General features: G+C 32.6%; 2 protein-coding genes across 3 annotated transcripts; one reads left to right on the forward strand and one right to left on the reverse strand.

Moving 5' to 3' along the window:
* Nucleotides 1-176: 176 nt before the first annotated feature.
* LOC107928802 (cyclase-like protein 2) lies at nt 177-4,527 on the reverse strand. 2 transcript variants are annotated; one of them, XM_016860078.2, is made up of 6 exons: nt 4,006-4,527; nt 3,879-3,923; nt 2,656-2,728; nt 2,196-2,293; nt 1,130-1,200; nt 177-421 (listed from the first exon to the last, which is right to left on the reverse strand). In XM_016860078.2, the coding sequence occupies exons 1-6, from the start codon at nt 4,382-4,384 to the stop codon at nt 356-358; spliced, it is 732 nt and encodes a 243-aa protein (XP_016715567.1). In that variant the 5' UTR covers nt 4,385-4,527; the 3' UTR covers nt 177-355. The 2 variants fall into 2 exon arrangements, with proteins under 2 accessions (XP_016715567.1, XP_016715566.1); XM_016860077.2 differs by lacking the exon at nt 177-421 and adding an exon at nt 728-950.
* A 7,223-nt stretch (nt 4,528-11,750) lies between these two features.
* LOC107928836 (LRR receptor-like serine/threonine-protein kinase EFR) lies at nt 11,751-18,582 on the forward strand. Its single transcript, XM_041086624.1, has 2 exons — nt 11,751-12,784; nt 18,130-18,582. Exons 1-2 carry the CDS (start codon nt 11,853-11,855, stop codon nt 18,344-18,346), a joined length of 1,149 nt encoding a protein of 382 aa, XP_040942558.1. The 5' UTR covers nt 11,751-11,852; the 3' UTR covers nt 18,347-18,582.
* Nucleotides 18,583-19,259: the final 677 nt, after the last annotated feature.

Raw genomic sequence — 19,259 nt, forward strand, 5'->3', positions numbered from 1 at the left:
AAAATTACACTTTGGCCCTCTAAAATGATAAAATTTTGATTTAATCTTTTAAAAATGGCATTTTTACTATCATAAAAATTACAATTTAATTTCGCACCCCTAAAAAGATTTTCTAGCTTCACCCTTGGTTTTTTTATTATCTATGTTCGAGTTCACGGTTATCTCTTCCAACAATGTTGCCTCCAAAGTTCGAACTTGCATTATGTCTTTAAAAGAGCAATGTGTATTGCTACTACACTTAACACTTATTGCAGTAAAAATAATAAGCTGACATGGCATTACGCGTATCATATCAGATATATATATTATATTACAATGTTCTAGCTTTATAGAGAAATGAAAATCCATGTTGGCATTACAATTTTTTGACAAGCATAAATCGAAAAATAATGTACTTCAGCGCACTCGAACGCACATTCTCCTACATTGGCAACAATGGCCATGTCAATCAAGCAAAAACTCAATCAGTTAGTGATAATATGTTTGTCAAATAATATTTTGAAAAAGATCAGTATTTAGTACATTAACAGTGTATTTATTCTATTCCACAAGTAGCCTTAAAAATTATCATGTGACTTCTTTTTTTCTTTTTTTTTACTATATCCCTATAAGATACTTGTCAAACCCTAACATTACTTGTGGAATCTACAAACTCCTCCGGTAGTGAATCAAATATATATCTTTTTGAAAATAGTTAAATTTAACTTAAGAAATTTAACAATAACCATTTAGATCAAGAACGAAATTTTAAAATTTAAAAAGTATAAACACTGAAAAACATCATATGATAATACAAAGGCTAAATCCAGAATAAATTACATGTATCATTTAATGAGAATGCATCTAATGGGTGATCCTTCAGCACCAAGCAACCTTAAAGGTAAGCAATGTACATTATATATCCCAGTTGGAACATCATCAAGTTTTAAGCCCTCTACTAGAATGATTTCCTGCATTATCCGAACTCGAAAGCGAGTGTTTGAGTATAGTTATGTGTCTAATACGAGTATACTTAAAGTTTACTCATATATTTCGAGGATCATATTTAATATTCATGTTTGAATATAAATCGACCGACACAAATAATTTAAGGAAAAGAAAAGGAATTAAATTGTAAAAAATTCCTTACCCTGCTTTCAAAGAATTCAAGATGAGCCGAAACCATATGATCCTCACATGCAACGGATAAGAAATCGACTCCTAAAAAATTCATCAGCATAATTACTTATATTGCAAGGAAACAACCAAAAATCGAATTAACTCAGTTGGTTCATGCAATTGTTTTTTAAAAAAATTTAAAAGGTTTAGGATTCGTATCCGAGAATTTAACATCCTTTTTCCTATTTCCGAATGATTGTCATGCAATATTATAAAAAATAAACCGATGGTTGAACTGATCAGATCATTGATTTTAAATTTAAATTCTCAACAGCAAATAAAGAAAAAATATAAAAAGTCACCAACCGATTCCATAGGTTGAACTAACAAAATTTTATTTATTTATTTCAATATCCATCTCTTTTACCGTTTATATCGATTTGATTTATATCTAATTATATACCATCGATTTAATAGAATGTATACCAATTCAACTAGCTGGTCTAGTCCAATTCTAACATCATTCAAATAATGTAGTTATCCCAACAATTCTTGCTCTTCAATTTTTTGTTGCAGTGCCTTAAAATTCGTACCTGACATGTATACAAACGTCGATATAGGGATATGTTCCTCTAAAGATCCACCAAGACATGAATATTTTGAAAAAACATTGTATATATTTATAGGTAAAGTAATTTGAGATTTTATTATAGTGGAATTTCATAGAATCCTTTTTAAATTAACGGTTGTGATTAAAAGATAGAAATGAAGAATTTATAACAGTTTGATCAAGCCACATTAAAAACTAGAAAATTGTGCTCATGATTTAGAACTTGTTAAATCAATTATTGAATACATTGTTTTTCTTTGGAAATCAATATCTTTTTTTTAGTGTTAAAACTGGTTGAATTGGTTAAAAGGTAAACTCATGTCTCTCAATGAAAATCTTATGTGGCATGATCAATGGTGAATTAGTGTTTTTTTTTTGTCCTTCCTATGTGATCTCACTATAATGGGATCTTTAAATAAGTATCATAATATTTATATCAAATAAATACTTATATCCAACACTAACACTCAAATCCGAGTAATCTTACCTACAAGTTTGATGTCAGTGTTCTTCACCAGCCATCTTGCCCCTTCTGTTGTGAATCCAACATAGCTAGAATCGTACTCACTTTTAAACATAAGCCTCCTGAAATTGAGAAAACAGAAATATCCAAAAATAAATTTATTCAGAGGTCCTTTTACTATTCACAAAGTCAGAATTTATTCAGGTTTCAAAATTTAACATAGTTAAATTTTTTTGGTTAAATTTATTGGTGTGAAATTTTTGAAACAAAGAAAATATTCACATGGTAGCAATGTAACTAAAACAAAAGGATTTAACCAAAATAATTTTAATAGTATTAACAGTTAGATCTGAATTTTAAAAATTTAAAAGTAAAGAACTAAATTCCTAAAAATAAAAGTACATTGACTAAATTCTGAATTTACAAAAAAAAAAGAACTTATAGCATATTTTAACCTAAACATATATTCATATCAGACACATACCTGTCTGTATTTAGTGTTCTAAACAGAACACGACGCACTCCTTTGGGAATTTTCAACGACTCCATAACTTTGGCTGCAAAAAGCAAAAGATTACTATTTGTTATCATATCTACATTTATCTATCGATATTTGAGAAAGTTTGGAAATGTTTTATAAATTTAAGCCGAAAACAAAGTTGGTTCAATTTATGAGTTGAGCTTGTGCTAAAGTTGAGCTCAATCCAACCCGTTTTTCAATTAAATAATATGTTATTTGTTTATATATTATTTTTTTCATATTATATGAAAAATTAATATATAATTTTGCAATTTAAATTTAAAATTGTAATGAAACATTTATAAAATTATAAATATTAAAAAATAGCGTATAAATATTTGGTACACTATAAATGTATTTTTTTATTCTACAAGCAATCTTAAAAAATGATCACATGTTTCTTTTTTTTAAATATTTATTTTTTAATATTTTACTATGAGTTAGCATTTGGTACATTGGTAGTGTACTAATTTATAAGACACTTGTTAACCCCCAACTCTAGTTGTGAAGTCTAAAAACTTCACTAGTAATGTACCAAATATTATTATAAAAATATGAATAAATTTAAACAAAATTTAAAGCTTATATTTAGGTTGGACCGGACTTGATAAATCATATATTGAGTTAATGTAATTCATGAGCAAGGTTCAATCAGATCGGATTATTTTTTACGGGGTACAAGCAATGTTTTTAGAACTGGTTTGTGGTCAAATTGGTCAGACCCTTGATTTGTTAGTTCAACCTAAAAAATCATTAAAAAATGATTCAACCGATTTTTAGCCGGTTCAACTAGTCCGTGCCATTTTTAGTCAGTTCAACTGGTCCGTACCGGTTCCCCTTCTAACTAGTTCAAAGTCATTATTCGAATCAATACCCTAACCAATTCTCAATCCAACTTACCCAACTTGCCTGTCTGAATCAAACATGATTAGGTACTAATATAATCACAAAACAATATATCCGAACAAACAAAATTAATCAGTGCAAAATACAAATAAAAGATAATTTAAATCATAAAAACTCAAAACAGAAAACATTCGTGTCGGAATTTAGGCTAAAATAAATTCGAGTGGAGATCATGTATCGTATTAATCCCATTTATGGGCCGGCTCAGGTCCACTCGGCCCATTTTCACTATCAAATATTCAACTTAAATTCAAAGAAGAGTATTTAGAAATGGTTATTACCAGTTATATTACTGTCCCTCGGCACATCCACTAACAAAGCTGGCCCTGCGGCATTTAAACAAACGCCTAGTGTTCATCGTCGATTAACATTTAAAAAAGAAGATTAATAACGGCGGTGGGCGTTTACCGTTAAGGACTTCTAGGTCAAGGGTGTCGACATCGAACCCGGCGTCGAAGTAACGGTCGATCATATGGCCCGGCGCGTCGACGTGTGTGCCGCTATGAGTCGGTAGTTTCATCAGTGAGTTATTAGCCAACGACCCATTCTTCATGCTGGCGGGAAGCCAGAGGAACCGACCCAGACCATCCTTTCTCTCCCATGACGGCATATCCATGGTGTATCTATGGCTAATATCGAAGATTCTCCCGTCGCCGTAAACTTCACGCCGAACGGGAACCGGGTAATCGTCCATCGTGGAAACTGTGCACTCCGTTGACACTGAAGTGGAAGCTGCGGCGGTGGATAGGTGGAGGAGGAGAAGCGGAAGAAACATGGTTTTGGTCATTGTTGGAGCGTATATAAGATTTGATTCTCAAATAAACAATTATGAAGCCAACAGCTTAAGCTCTTAGCCACATATATTAATATAACAGTGACAGATTCCATTTTTGTGGGGAATTGTGTATGAAGACAAAAGGGATTGGGCATATGGCTGATTTTGCCATTTTGGTTCCCAATTTTGTGGATTTTTTTTTTGGGTAAACTACAAAAATAGTCACTAAACTATGTATTTAGTTCTATTTTGGTCATCAAACTATTAATTTTTTTTATTTAGTCACTTAACTTTTCAAAATCAAATATTTTAGTCACTCTCGCATTAGATGAGTGACGGAAAGATGACGCAAACCTTTTTTATCGACCTAATAACAAATTTAGCCCTCCAATATTTATACATTTTATCAATTTGATCCTAAAATTTATTGAATTTTATAATGTTGAGGGCAAAATTTATTGAATTTTTAGAATTTGAACTACAATGACAAATTTTATAAACATTGAGGGCCAAATTTGTTGAATTTTTTAGTTTTATGATCAAATTGATAGAATGTGTAAACATTGGAGAGTTAAATTTATTATTATGTCAATAAAAAAAAGCCTATGTTAGCTTTTCGTCATTCATCTAACGACAACTAATGGAAAAGTGACTAAAATATTTGATTTTGAAAAGTTGAGTGACTAAATTGAAAAAATTAATTGCTATTTGGTCCTAATTCTAAAAATTCAACAAATTTAACGTTTAATGTTTGTACATTTTGTCAATTCAGTCCAAATTCTAAAATTTTTAAATAAAATATTCAAAATAATAATAATCAATCAAAATTAAAATAAGTAAATTTTTCTTAGCTATAATCCAAAATAATGAAAAACCCACAAAATACTTCTACTTTTGATATATGCAACCGCGCAACATTGCGATTAAAAAATTATAAGAAAAAAAGTTCAAAAGTTTCTTTCCCGTTATCAAATTTTATGGTCAACCAAACAAAAGAGAGAAACTTTGTAAAACAACATTCATCCATTCATCTCCTTCTCCGTTCTTCTTCAAGCTTCCAATTATCCTCGTACTCTCGCCCAAACCTCACAATCTCAAATACCATACTAAATCCATACCCAACTTTACTAAACCCATACTACATCATCACTTCGTCATTGAGTACTCACTGATAATCTCGATTAATTCTCAATTCAATTATTAATTATATAAATTGATCTAGACCGAATTAACATATTTAAATTAATTTTGATACCAATCAAAACTCAACTAATTAAACTAACTTATATCGATTTAATAAACAATTCATGGATAATTTAAATTTTTTTATTTTATGTCCATTTGTTAACTTAAACAAATAATCAGAGTATATTAATGTTGATTACTATTTAACATTTTTAGGGCACAACTACAATTGTACTTCCGGATGTAAATAATGTACATCAACACAATTGATTGATAACCCAAAGGTTGAAATATCTCATAAGTTTTTGTACTATTTAAAAATTTAAAATTTAATCATTGTACTTTTATTCTTAAGAATTTTATCTGTTTACTTTTTAAATTTTAAAACTCAAGTTTAATTATTAAACTGTTATTTTTTTTTCTTGTTAAATTCATATTTATTTTAATGTTAAGCATATTTTTTAATTAAAAATAACAAAATGTCACACCAACAAATTTAACAAAAAAACAATATTAACAGTTAGACTTAGATTTTAAAATTTAAAAAGTGGATGAATTTATGACATTTTAACCTAACCTCCATATATTCGGAACTAAACCAAAATAAATCTAGATAATACAGATTTGAACTAAAATAAGCCCGAAGAAAGCCGACACATTGCAAGACCCGAACCTAGGTGTTTAAAATCTCAATACCTCAACCTTATTAACACGATAAGGTTTTATTCACAAGGTTCATTAATAGATAATTCGAAAATCCATTTATACTCATACAAAAAAAAATTATTTAAAAGGTTGAGAGCTAAATTTATCTCAAAAAACGAAGAAGGAATAAGGGTCAAATTAACAAAAAAAATATAACTATTAATGGCTAAATTTATCATTATGCCTATTAAGTTTATACATTCGAATTACTACGAACAAAATTAAACATTACAAAGCACAACTTTAATATAATATACCCTAAGACAGAGCAACTGTCGAAAGGAGCTGCATATAAGGGCCATATATGATTTAAATGGGATAAACGAAAAACTAACTTGAATCAATATAATTGGACCGTTTATAAAATATAAATTAAAATTTTAAAGTTTCTCGAACTAATTTGATTTTTATTTTTATTTATGTAATAACTAATTTTAATTTGTTATGATATAAAAAAAATGTTTTATATTTAAAATAATAAAACTAACTTAAATTCTATATAAAAGGGTGTTTTTAAAAAAAATCATATATTTTTTCTTTACTTAAAAAATTATTGTTTTAAAATATTTATAAAAAATTAAAAATTTATCAAATAAAATTTAAAAGTCATAAATAAAAAATTATTTCATTAAAATAGATCAAAAGATCTAAAAATTAAACTAAATCAAATTATCACGATCAAATTTGAAAAATAAAAATAAAAATTCTACCAAACCCAATCAACTAATCTATACCAAAAATGCCAAGACATGATTGGCTATATTTAGGGCACTTAATTGTGGACGTTGGCAAACGAAGAAGTCTAAAAATATCTCACGTACGGAGGTTTCACGTGACCTTTTAATTGGGGTTAATAATATTCAATGTTGAGTTTAGTACTATTTTTATAATTTGGTATTTATATTTCGTTTTAATAGTCAAATTTATACTCGATTTTTTTTCAATTAAGTACACGAGTTTAGCTTTAATATTAAACCCGGTACTTGAATCTTCTTTTCTTGTTTCTATTAAGTATTTATATTTTTTTTACTATAATACACGTGTCAAATATTCACTAAATCGCATTATATCATTTGGTTTGGTTACCACATTAAACATTGAAACGACACTTAAGTACCAAACTGAACAATAAAACTAAACTTAATTATCAATCGAGATGTTAACCTTTTTAGTTATGGATGGTGGTGGATTGAATAAAGATGAATGTACCAGAGAGGTCCCTTTTTTATAAGTTTGATCGAATTAGTCCCTCTAGTATTAAATGGAACAATTTAATCCTTATATTATTAAAAAAATTAAACACTATCAAATTAAAATAGAATTAATATTTATTATTTAATAGAGTTTGTAAATTAAAATTTTGTTTGGAATTTAATAACAACTGAAAAAATCTAAAACGTATTTGATTTTTTAAAATAATATAAAGACTAAATCAAACTATTTAATAATAATCCATATAATACGTAAATTTCCTACCTACTTTAACCATTAAATCAATATAATTTATAAATTTATTTCCATTTATTCAAATAATAATTAGAATATTTGAAGCCGAAAATTATTGGGAATAACAATATCCGAATATAAAAAACCTCAATGAGTTGACTTTAAGGAAACTTTTCATCCACTGCCACACTTCATGATTACTCATCCACTTAACTTTGATTCTCTTTAACGTCTTAAATTCATTGTTAAATGATTTTATCATATTTTATGTTAAATTTTTAAAATTTTCATTTTCTTTATTTTTGTATTTATTGAAACGAGCCGAGTAATTAATTATCCGTTTTATATAGATCCATTAATAAAGTAAATTTTAGCCACGACTTTTAATAATTAAAAGAAAGGAATACATAAAAAGTTAGTTTAAATCTAGCTTATTATTTAATAATTTAGTGAAATATTTATAATAATTTATTCTATTATAACTATAAAAAATTAATTTAATCTTTTTTTCTTAGCTAAATTTAGCCTTTAACATTTTAAAAAGAATGAAATCATTTTTTTAAACGGAAATATTTACGAATACATTAGAATATATTTACGGAAATAACAACCCACATGATAGTCCACGTATACTTTATGTTGACATGGCTCTATTTGTTTTATATGTCACATCAATAAATTATAAATATTAAAAAGTCAAAAAAATATTCAAAATAAAAAAAATTAACATAAAGTACACATGAATTTTCATGCAATCTATCATATTTGAAAATTTAACATTTTGGTCAGCATTTCCGTTAAAAAAACAACAATTTGAATTTTTTTTCAAAACATTGATACTCAAATTTAACTCTTTTTAAATGGTTGAGGTCAAATTTAACTAAAAAAGGGTCAATTTGATAGAAATGTAAGCTTCAAGAGCTTAATTTGCAATTATACCCAAAAAAACATTGCAGCTTTGTTTTCCCATTTCTTTAATGGTTTGTTTGTTAGGTTGCTGCAACCGAAATATTTATGAAGTTGTTACCAGTTTGACATATATGAAAATATATTCTTGAAATAAATTATTGAATAAATTATAAAAGAAAATATAAACCAAATTGATTTATATAGTTGTCAAGAACAATTGAGTTGGTATAATTAATTATAAATTAAATATTTAAAGGGTACTTAAAATAATTAATAAACAAAGTACTCAAAATGCCCCATGCTTAACCAACTTTTATTTCATTACAACTGGCAATTGGTATGAAAATTATCAAATACTTTAAAATATATATAAAAAAGTAATTGATTTAGTTACATTTTAAGTCCCACTATTATAAAGACCTTATTAAATTAATCATTCTGTTGTTAAATGAATTAATTTAGTCTCGATGCTATTAAAAAGAATCAAATAAGGTAAAATTTTATTAGTGTTAAAATTTAATGTTTAAAAGAAATATTATGTTGATTGAGTCTTAGCTCGACTGGCATAGGCATTGTTACTAATGCAAGAGGGCGCAGGTTCAAGTGCGTTGAAGCGTATTATCCTCCTATTTATGGATTGGGGAGAGGTTATGAGTAGTTCAGACATTGTATCAAAAACTGCAAATGAAAAAAACAAATAATCTTCACCCTTTCCTGACATAATCAAAAGGTCTAATTTTGCCCTCAATCCTAGTACTTTTTGAACTTTTTAGTCCCATTTCTTTTAATTCCAATAATTCAGTCCCTTTATTTTCTAATTTATAAATTAAAGTCCAATGGTTAATATCGTTCTATTAATTGATTTACGAAAAAGTGTTGCCAATAGGATTGTAATTTTTAAATCAAACATTTATATATTAGAACGCTAAATATTCAAATTTAATGTCAGTCTATTGATAGTGTTATTAATTGAACTTTAATCAGATGAGTAGAAAAAACTGAATTCCTAAAGATGGATTAAATTCCAAAAATTCGAAACAAATGGACCGAGGTAAAATTAAACCTAAATTAAATATATAGATATTGGTTGACTGGTCATGAGTTGTGCGGATATGTATGACACTCATCTATTTAATAGAAAAAACACTATATTCTAAAGCTATTATTATAATAAAAATTTGTCTCAATTAACACACAAATCAAAATAAAATTAAAAATATTAGTGTATTTTATTTAATTAATTATTTTAGATACAACAAACATTAAAAAAAGCAGCCACTTTTAAATTTAACATAATTTTATGTACCTAACTTATAATTCAACTTTAAAAAAGTTCTTACATTTTTACCAAACAACTAACCTTTCATTTTACAACGCATTTTTTTTATTATAAACAAAAGGGTTAATTGACCAAATATCCTCAAATTATCATCCAAATTCTGAATTGATCCTAAATTTATAAAAGTTATAAGTGTTTATTCAAAATATCATTATCGTATCAACCAGATCCATTTGTTAGCTTAACCATCAATCTAGACACTAAATGCTAGTGCAGTGTAAAGCATTTTAAGACCATGCAAATTAAATTATAAACACTTGTATATATCATATAGACAATTGGATCGTATGTATTAAAAAATAGATAGTGCTGTTAAAATTTTAAAAAAATGTTATTTTTGACACGTTAGATCAATACAATTAATATATAAGATTGTTATACCCCTGTTGTAACTTGGACATCTGGCAACAACTGACACATCGTTGACATCCACGTTGACTTCTTTTGAAATAGCATCCTGGTAGGCCAATCTGGTCTTAGTACCTCCAAGTATGACCATCTGTTCCATCGTGTGGACACTATCCTAGCGTGAACACACTCCCAATACAATGAGGAATCTATTTAGGCATAATTACCTAATACTGATAGAGTCTCATGATATGCATATATGGTTAATACTGTAGGACCACTCGTCACTCAAGACTTGTGAAGGATAATCACCCTAATCAGTATTAGCGAGATCGAGTCTCATATAACCACCAATCACACATACCATGAACTCAATTGTTCTCCTGTCATCATATTTGATCAAATTGCATATCAATGAACCTTACCAAATCTACCAACTATGCCCTTCAATCGGCGCCAATATGACTCGCCTTTTTATTTTTGCATTCATAATGTTGGCGATCATACCACAAATCGATGTGTTCAACTTAAAGATGCCATCCAAAAAGGCCAATTGGAACAATATGTGGCCTGAGACACTTACCCGCTAAACAGGGCTAATAATCAAGAAGCGAAGCCTTCGAATAATCGATGTGAAGACAAAGGGAAGCGACTGATACACAAAGTTATCCATGTTTTGATAAGTAGCAGTAAAGAATGGGCTACCTCGAACTCTAAACAGAAAGTTTACCAACAAAGCATTCTAATTGTCTTTACGACAATGAAGAAGCCCAGATCGTCTCCTTAGGGCTTAAAATTCTCAAAGGTAGATTAACCATGTATTTTTTGGGCAACCTACACTCAATGTCACTAAATTATTATTAAGCTTGTCTTTTGGTCACTCAACTTAAAAAAGTTACAAAATGGCCATTGAAAAATTTTTCATATAAGTCATTGAACTATTTAAATTTTTTTATTTAAGTCATTGAGTTGTTAAGTTTTTTTTTAAAAGTCCAGGTAATGAGCTCCAAGTGACAATTTGATTATCATTGTTGTGGATCAATACATATCGACAAGTAGAAAAAACATACATTAGGTCTAAGTAGATCTGACAGCCAGTGACAAAGATTAGAGAAGAAAACTGTTTGAATTTTGGTTCACAAATTCGTAATGTTTAAAGTTGTTTCATGAAAAAAAATTGAACTATAGAAGAGAATAGAAAGTATAGCTTTCGATTGGTGCAAGTGGTGCGAGTAGAAAATGCTATACAACAACGATTTTAACAGTCCGATCACTTAAATGAAAACTTTCAAATAATTAAGTGATCATTTTGTAATTTTTTAAAATTAAGTAATTAAAACATAAACTTACTAATAATTAATGACTTTGGTGTAATTTACCCTTATTTTTCTTTAGTGGTGTCCAACCATTACATATTTTTTTTCAAAGCGCTACCATCCAAGAAAAAAACCCTTGATTGAAACTCCTTTAAAGTTTGCATCATACTCCATTGATGACATTCACAAGCTTTAAAAAAAACCCTAAAAATAGAGCAAATTTCATTGAAAAATGTTCAATCTTGTTCATTTTCTTCTTTTTGTTCTTCACCATCTACTTCAAGCTCAAGCCTTAACATTACCACAAGATATTTCAGCTTTAAAAGCCTTTAAATCCTCAATCAAACAAAGCTCAATCCCATCATGGTCTTGCCTAGCTTCATGGGACTTTTCCGACGACCCTTGCGCCGTCCCCCACCATACTCGCTTTATCTGCGGCGTTTCTTGCTCGCCTGACGCCACTCGTATCACCCAAATCACGCTTGATCCTATTGGTTACTCGGGTCAACTCACCCCACTCATTTCACAACTCACCCAACTCACCACACTCGATCTCTCTGATAACTATTTCTTCGGTCGTATACCTTCTTCCATTTCTTCTCTACGTAATCTCCAGACTCTGACTCTAACATCCAACTCGTTTTCCGGCTCAATTCCTGACTCAGTCACGGCTCTCAAATCGCTTGAAACATTAGACCTTTCTCATAATGCTCTGTCCGGGAAATTACCGAAATCACTTAACTCGCTTACGAGTTTAAAGAGGCTCGACCTGAGTTATAACAAACTCACTGGGTTTCTATCGAAACTCCCGTTGAACTTATTGGAACTTGCTTTAAAAGCAAATTCTTTATCTGGGTATGTCTCGAAATCAACTTTCGACGGGTTAACTCGGTTAGAAGTCGTTGAACTTAATGACAACTCGTTTTCCGGTACCCTGGGAGCATGGTTCTTCCTCTTACCGTCGTTACAACAAGTTGATTTAGCCAACAACAGCTTTACACATGTCGAGATCTCAAAGCCCGCCGGTGGTAACAGCGACCTAGTCGCCGTCAACCTTGGGTTCAACAAGATCGAAGGGAACCTCCCGGCGAACTTCGCCGACTATCCGATGTTGTCTTCCCTGTCCTTGCGTTACAATCGATTACGTGGCGCCATCCCATTGGGTTACTGTTGTTCCAATAGGGTCAGAAGCGTGTAAATTATTGTACTAAAAAATCACACAAAGTTCAATTCCCAGGGAAGAGAGGTGGATCACATGGATCTCTTAAATACCAAGTATTTCCTTAGACAGAATATCCCTTCTATAGTAATTTAATAGCACAATTAAATACTACTATTATACCCTCAAATATTGAAAGAAAAATAGGACAAGAAAGAACACAAGAGATTTAACGATGTTCGGTAAATTATACCTACGTCCTCGGGCACTAACACCAGATGATAACTTTACTATCTCCAAAGTATTACAAACAAATAGAATTCCTTAAGAATTCTCAAATGGGAGAAGAGAGAAAACTAAGAGAGAAAGATTGGGTGGGATGAATTGAAATGAGAAATGAGAAGGCCTATTTATAGTTGAGGTTTAAGGACCAAACAATAAATAGCCCATTATCTCAAGGACCAAAAAAAATTATCCCATGCCACTTTTTTCAAAGTCAACTTTAGGGTGCTAAACTTGCACCACTTTGTATTGTTTGCCATTAATGTTGTCTCCCATTAATGTTAACAATCTCCGCCTTGAAGATTTGATTAGGATAATCACATCTTCACACACTTTCTTCAACTCCCCAAATTCGATAAAGCTATCTTTTGTAGTGCCTACAAATGCGCTCTCGAGCGCCATACACCTGAAGGTGCTCAAATTCTCAGGATGTTAATCAAGTTCAAACAATGATTAAACTTGATTGTTGTTACCACATTGGTCATCATATCTGCGGGATTATCTGCTGTCGGAATATTCTGAAGTAGAATTTTTCCTTTTTCAAAGACTTCCCGCACAAAGTGATATCTTACGTCGATATGCTTGGTTCTTGAATGATAGACTTGATTTTTCGCTAAATGAATAGCGCTCTGAATGTCACAATATAAACTTATGTGACTTTGAACAACTCCTAAGTCTTTCAACAATCCATTAAGCCAAATAGCCTCCTTAACAGCTTCTGTAACTGCCATATATTTGCCTCTGTAGTAGACACAGCTACTGTAGACTGTAAGGTAGACTTTCAACTAACTGGGGCTTTCGCAAGAGTAAACAGATACCCCGTAGTTGAACGACGTTTATCTAAATCACCAGCAAAGTCGGAATCAACATATCCAACTACAAACTGACCAAGTGCTTCATCCTGTTCAAAAATTAAACCAACATCTACGGTTTTTCGAAGATACCGTAGAATCCATTTCACAGCTTGCCAATGTCCTTTTCCAGGATCATGCATATACCTGCTCACAACTCCAACAGCTTGTGAAATGTCAGGCCTCGTACACATCATCACATACATCAAACTCCCAACTGCATTAGCATATGGGACTTTCGCCATATATTCTCTTTCTTCTTCAGTTTTCGGAGATAATTGAGCACTAAGTTTCAAATGAGAAGCAAGTGGGGTACTTACATGTTTTGTGTTTTCATTTACACCAAAACATTGTAATACCTTTTTCAGATATTGCTTCTGATTCAAACAAAGCTTGCCTCTCTGTCTATCTCTACTTATCTCCATGCCGAGAATCTTCTTGGCCTCACCTAGATCTTTCATCTCGAACTATTGATTCAACTGAGCCTTCAACTTATCTATCTCCTTTTGGCTCTTCGAAGCGATTAACATATCATCAACATACAAGAGTAGATAAATGAAAGATCCGTCATGCAGCTTCTGCAAATACACACAATTGTCATATTTGCTTCTTGTGTACTTCTGCCTTCTCATAAAGCTATCAAATCGCTTGTACCACTGCCTCGGGGATTGCTTCAATCCATATAGCGATTTGTTTAGCTTACAAACCCAATTTCTACCACCAGCATCTGTGTATCCTTCGGGCTGAGTCATATAGATCTCCTCTTCTAACTCACCATGCAAGAAAGCCGTCTTAACATCAAGTTGAGCTAGCTCCAAATTCAACTGTGCTACCAAGGCCAACAAAATTCTAATGGAGGAATGCTTCACAACAGGGGAAAATACATCATTGTAGTCAATTCCCTCCTTCTGAGCGTAGCCTTTAGCTACCAATCTTGCCTTGTAGCGAATATCCTTCTTGCTAGGAGATCCATCTTTCTTTGCGAATACCCACTTGCATCCGATTGCCCTTTTACCTTTCGATAATTGCGCCAACTCCCAAGTATTGTTCTTCCGGAGAGACTGCATTTCTTCATCCATGGCGCTTTTCCATTTATCACTTTCTAAGCTTTGCATTGCTTCTTGATAAGTGATAGGAATATCATCAACAACGGGAAGGGCGTAGGCCACTATATCAGTAAATCGAGCAGGTTTACGAATTTCTCTCCGTGGCCTTGCAACTGCAACTGGTTCTGGTGTACTTAGTGGTTCTTGGGTCAGAACCTCTTCAACCTCTAATTCCTCCATTGTGGCTGGAGAATTAGACTTATTAACTGGGCAAATCCCCATCTGCTCAAACTCCACCTGTTTTGGAGTACACTCCACCTGCTGTGGAGTATTGCTCGTCTGAATATCTTTATCTGTTACCTTTTTCAATGTGGCAGATTCATCAAAGGTAACATCTCTGCTACAGATCATTTTCTTTGTGCTTAAGCACCAAAGACGAAATCCCTTCACTCCAGAAGTGATTCCCATAAAGAGAGCTTTATTTTCCCTCGGATCTAACTTTGACTCCTTCACATGGTAATATGCAGTGGTTCCAAACACATGTAAGGAATCATAATCTGTAGCCGGTTTTCCAGACCATACCTCCATAGGAGTTTTTCTTTCTAATGCAGATGATGGCAAACGATTAACAAGATGGCCAGCGTATGTCACAGCCTCAGCCCAAAATTGCTTGCCCAACCCAGCATTGGACAACATACATCGAACTTTCTCCAGCAATGTTCGATTCATACGCTCTGCCACTCCATTCTGTTGTGGTGTATCCCTAACTGTGAAGTGTCGAACAATACAATACTCTTGGCACACATCGAAGAACGGATCACTTTTATATTCCCCTCCATTGTCCGTCCTAAGCCGCTTGATTTTCTTGCCAGTCTGGTTTTCGATCATAGTTTTCCATTTAAGAAAAACTCCAAGCACTTCATCTTTAGTTTTCATGGTATACACCCAAACTCTTCTGGAAAAGTCATCAACAAAAGTAACAAAGTAGTGTTTTCCTCCCAACGAAGGTGTTTTGGAAGGCCCCCACACATCTGAGTGAATATATTCCAAAATACCTTTTGTATTATGGATAGCAGTGCCGAATTTCACTCTCTTTTGCTTTCCCAGAACACAGTGCTCACAAAATTTTAATTTGCAAGCCTTTGCACCTTTCAACAATCCTTGCTTTGCTAGAATTTACAAGGATTTTTCGCTGGCATGTCCCAACTTCATATGCCACAACTGCATTGAGTCTAAGTCTTTGTTACCGGAAGCTGCAGCGACTGCTCCAATAACTGTACTACCTTGGTAGTAATACAAGTTATTTTTCCTGATGCCCTTCAATATCACAAGTGCGCCAGATGTCACTTTCAAAACCCCATCTCTCATAGTAACAACTGAACCATTGGATTCCAAGGCTCCCAATGAGACGAGATTTTTCTTCAAACTGGGCACGTACCGAACATCAGTCAGAACTCTGGTTGATCCATCTTTATTCTTTAATTGGATTGAACCTATCCCAACAGTTTTACAGGCATTGTCATTGCCCATATAAACAACTCCTCCATTTAGTTCTACTAAATCAGAGAACCACTCCCGGTTAGGGGACATATGATAGGTACAACCCGAATCCAATATCCACTCATCTGAATGGAACGACGATGATGATGCAACCAGTGATAGTTCAGATTCACTAGTATCATGCTTAGCAACACAAGCATCTACAACAGCTTTTCCCTTATTTTTCAGCTTTGGACAATTTTTCTTCCAGTGGCCTTTCTCATGACAAAAAGCACATTCATCTTTCCCGAGTCTGGACTTTGACTTTGATCTCCCCTTTTGAGTTTTCTTCCGAGTGTATGAACGACCTCGGACTACTAAAGCTTCTGTATCTCTGATTGATTTTTTCTGTTTGTCTTTCTTTCTCTGTTTATAACTGTATAAGGCCACACAGACTTCGCTCAGAGATATATCACTCCTGCCATGAAGTAGAGTAGTTTCTAGGAACTCAAACTCCTCAGGAAGTGACCCCAACAGCATCAAAGCCAAATCTTCATCTTTGAATGTCTCATCCATATTCAGCAAATCAGTGACTAACTGATTAAATTTGGTGATGTGATCATTCATTGTGGTACTTGGGACGTATGTGAAGCGAAACAGTCTTTTCTTCAAGTGGAGCTTATTTTGACTGTTTTTCTTCAAAAATTTTTCTTCAAGTGCCACCCACAACTTATTTGCAGAAGTCTCCTTTGAAAAAGCATACCTCTGCTCTCGAGAAAGGCATGATCGAATTGTGCCACATGCCAACCGATTGATCGCCTTCCAATCTTTCTCCTGTACATCATCTGGTTTCTCTTCATCAATGGCAATGTCTAGACCCTGCTGAAAAAGGGCATCTAGAACCCCACTTTGCCACATACCAAAATGGCCCGTGCCATCAAAGATCTCCACGGCCAATCTTGCATTTGCAATTGTCGGTTTTGTCCACATGGACGATGTTGAAGCTCCTACACCGACCGTTTTCTCCATAATCTTTCAATATACCTAAGGAAATCTTTTCTGATGTGGAAGATCAGTTCAAACTGCAACCACAGAGCATACTACGATTAACCTTCGGCTCTTGATACCACTTGTTGTTCCAATAGGGTCGGAAGCGTGTAAATTATTGTACTAAAAAATCACACAAAGTTCAATTCTCAGGGAAGAGAGGTGGATCACATGGATCTCTTAAATACCAAGTATTTCCTTAGACAGAATATCCCTTCTATAGTAATTTAATAGCACAATTAAATACTACTATTATACCCTCAAATATTGAAAGAAAAATAGGACAAGAAAGAACACAAGAGATTTAACGAGGTTCGGTAAATTATACCTACGTCCTCGGGCACTAACACCAGATGATAACTTTACTATCTCCAAAGTATTACAAACAAATAGAATTCCTTAAGAATTCTCAAATAGGAGAAGAGAGAAAACTAAGAGAGAAAGATTGGTTGGGATGAATTGAAATGAGAAATGAGAAGGCCTATTTATAGTTGAGGTTTAAGGACCAAACAATAAATAGCCCATTATCTCAAGGACCAAAAAAAATTATCCCATGCCACTTTTTTCAAAGTCAACTTTAGGGTGCTAAACTTGCACCACTTTGTATTGTTTGCCATTAATATTGTCTCCCATTAATGTTAACAGTTACAGCAAGAAAAAGTCTTTGAGGCGATTATTTTTGGATGGGAATTTCTTGATCGGAACACCACCGACAGAGTTTTTCGCCGGCGATACAGAGGTTACGGGTAGTTTGGGCGATAATTGTCTACGGGGATGTCCGGCAAATTCTCAGCTGTGCTCGCCGCAGCAAAAATCGTACGCAATTTGCAAGCGAGCTTATAGTGGGAAACCAAGGTCTTAAGAGTCAAATTTTAGTCAACGTTGTTTATTTTTTAAAATAATAATAAAATAGTTAAAGAATTTGTGCAATAATTAAATAATTAATATGATGTAAATATAGTTTAATGGATTTGTTTTTTCTTTAAATAATGATTACTGGTGTCAGCTTTGCTGGTACCTTGATGTTCATCCCTTCAGTCTCAAGTTTGGTTGATTTTCCCATGTGTTTTTTTCGAAAATAAATGTTATTTATTTATATATCGAAGCTTATTTTTAGTTATGGTTGAGTGGAGTAAAATTTACGTATGATATAATAAATATATATATTTTTGTTTTTTTTTTTTTCATATGATTTTTATTAAAGGAAAAAAATAGAGGTACAGACTTTTAAAAGAAAAAAGTATGACACAAAACAAGTAATGCTTCCGGAGGGAGACTATGAGGGGCAACACAAAAATGGAATCCCACAAGTCACCGTGGAGCCAGATGGGAGTCGACATTGGAGAAGGGATCCATGGCCAGCGAATGGCTTCAACCACCAATCGTGTAGGCTGGTACAACAAAACACGAGCTCCGTCTAGCGAAGGACCATGGTGAATGTGATAGATAGCACTCAGAGATAAACGCTATAGGAGAGAAGAAAGAGGGTTAGGCCCAAAGTCAGGAGCGATCGGAAAAAGGCTTTCAGATCACCGATAGAAGGTCAACGAACGAGAGGGGCACGGTTCAGACTTCATTTTGTCCAAGTAAAAGAAAAACAAATGGAAAGGTAAAGAAAAGGAGGAAGGAAAAAAGATCCGACAATGGCCGACACAAGGTTGATCGTGCCAACAATCACAATGGAAATGGGGAAAGCGAGGCTTCAGAGAGAGGAAAAAAAAAGAAATTGTAAGGTGCATTGCTGTATTTCTACATAAGGGTAAAACAAAAAAAAA

This window comes from Gossypium hirsutum, chromosome D01 (assembly GCF_007990345.1).
Source record: "Gossypium hirsutum isolate 1008001.06 chromosome D01, Gossypium_hirsutum_v2.1, whole genome shotgun sequence".
Classification (NCBI taxonomy): domain Eukaryota; kingdom Viridiplantae; phylum Streptophyta; class Magnoliopsida; order Malvales; family Malvaceae; genus Gossypium; species Gossypium hirsutum.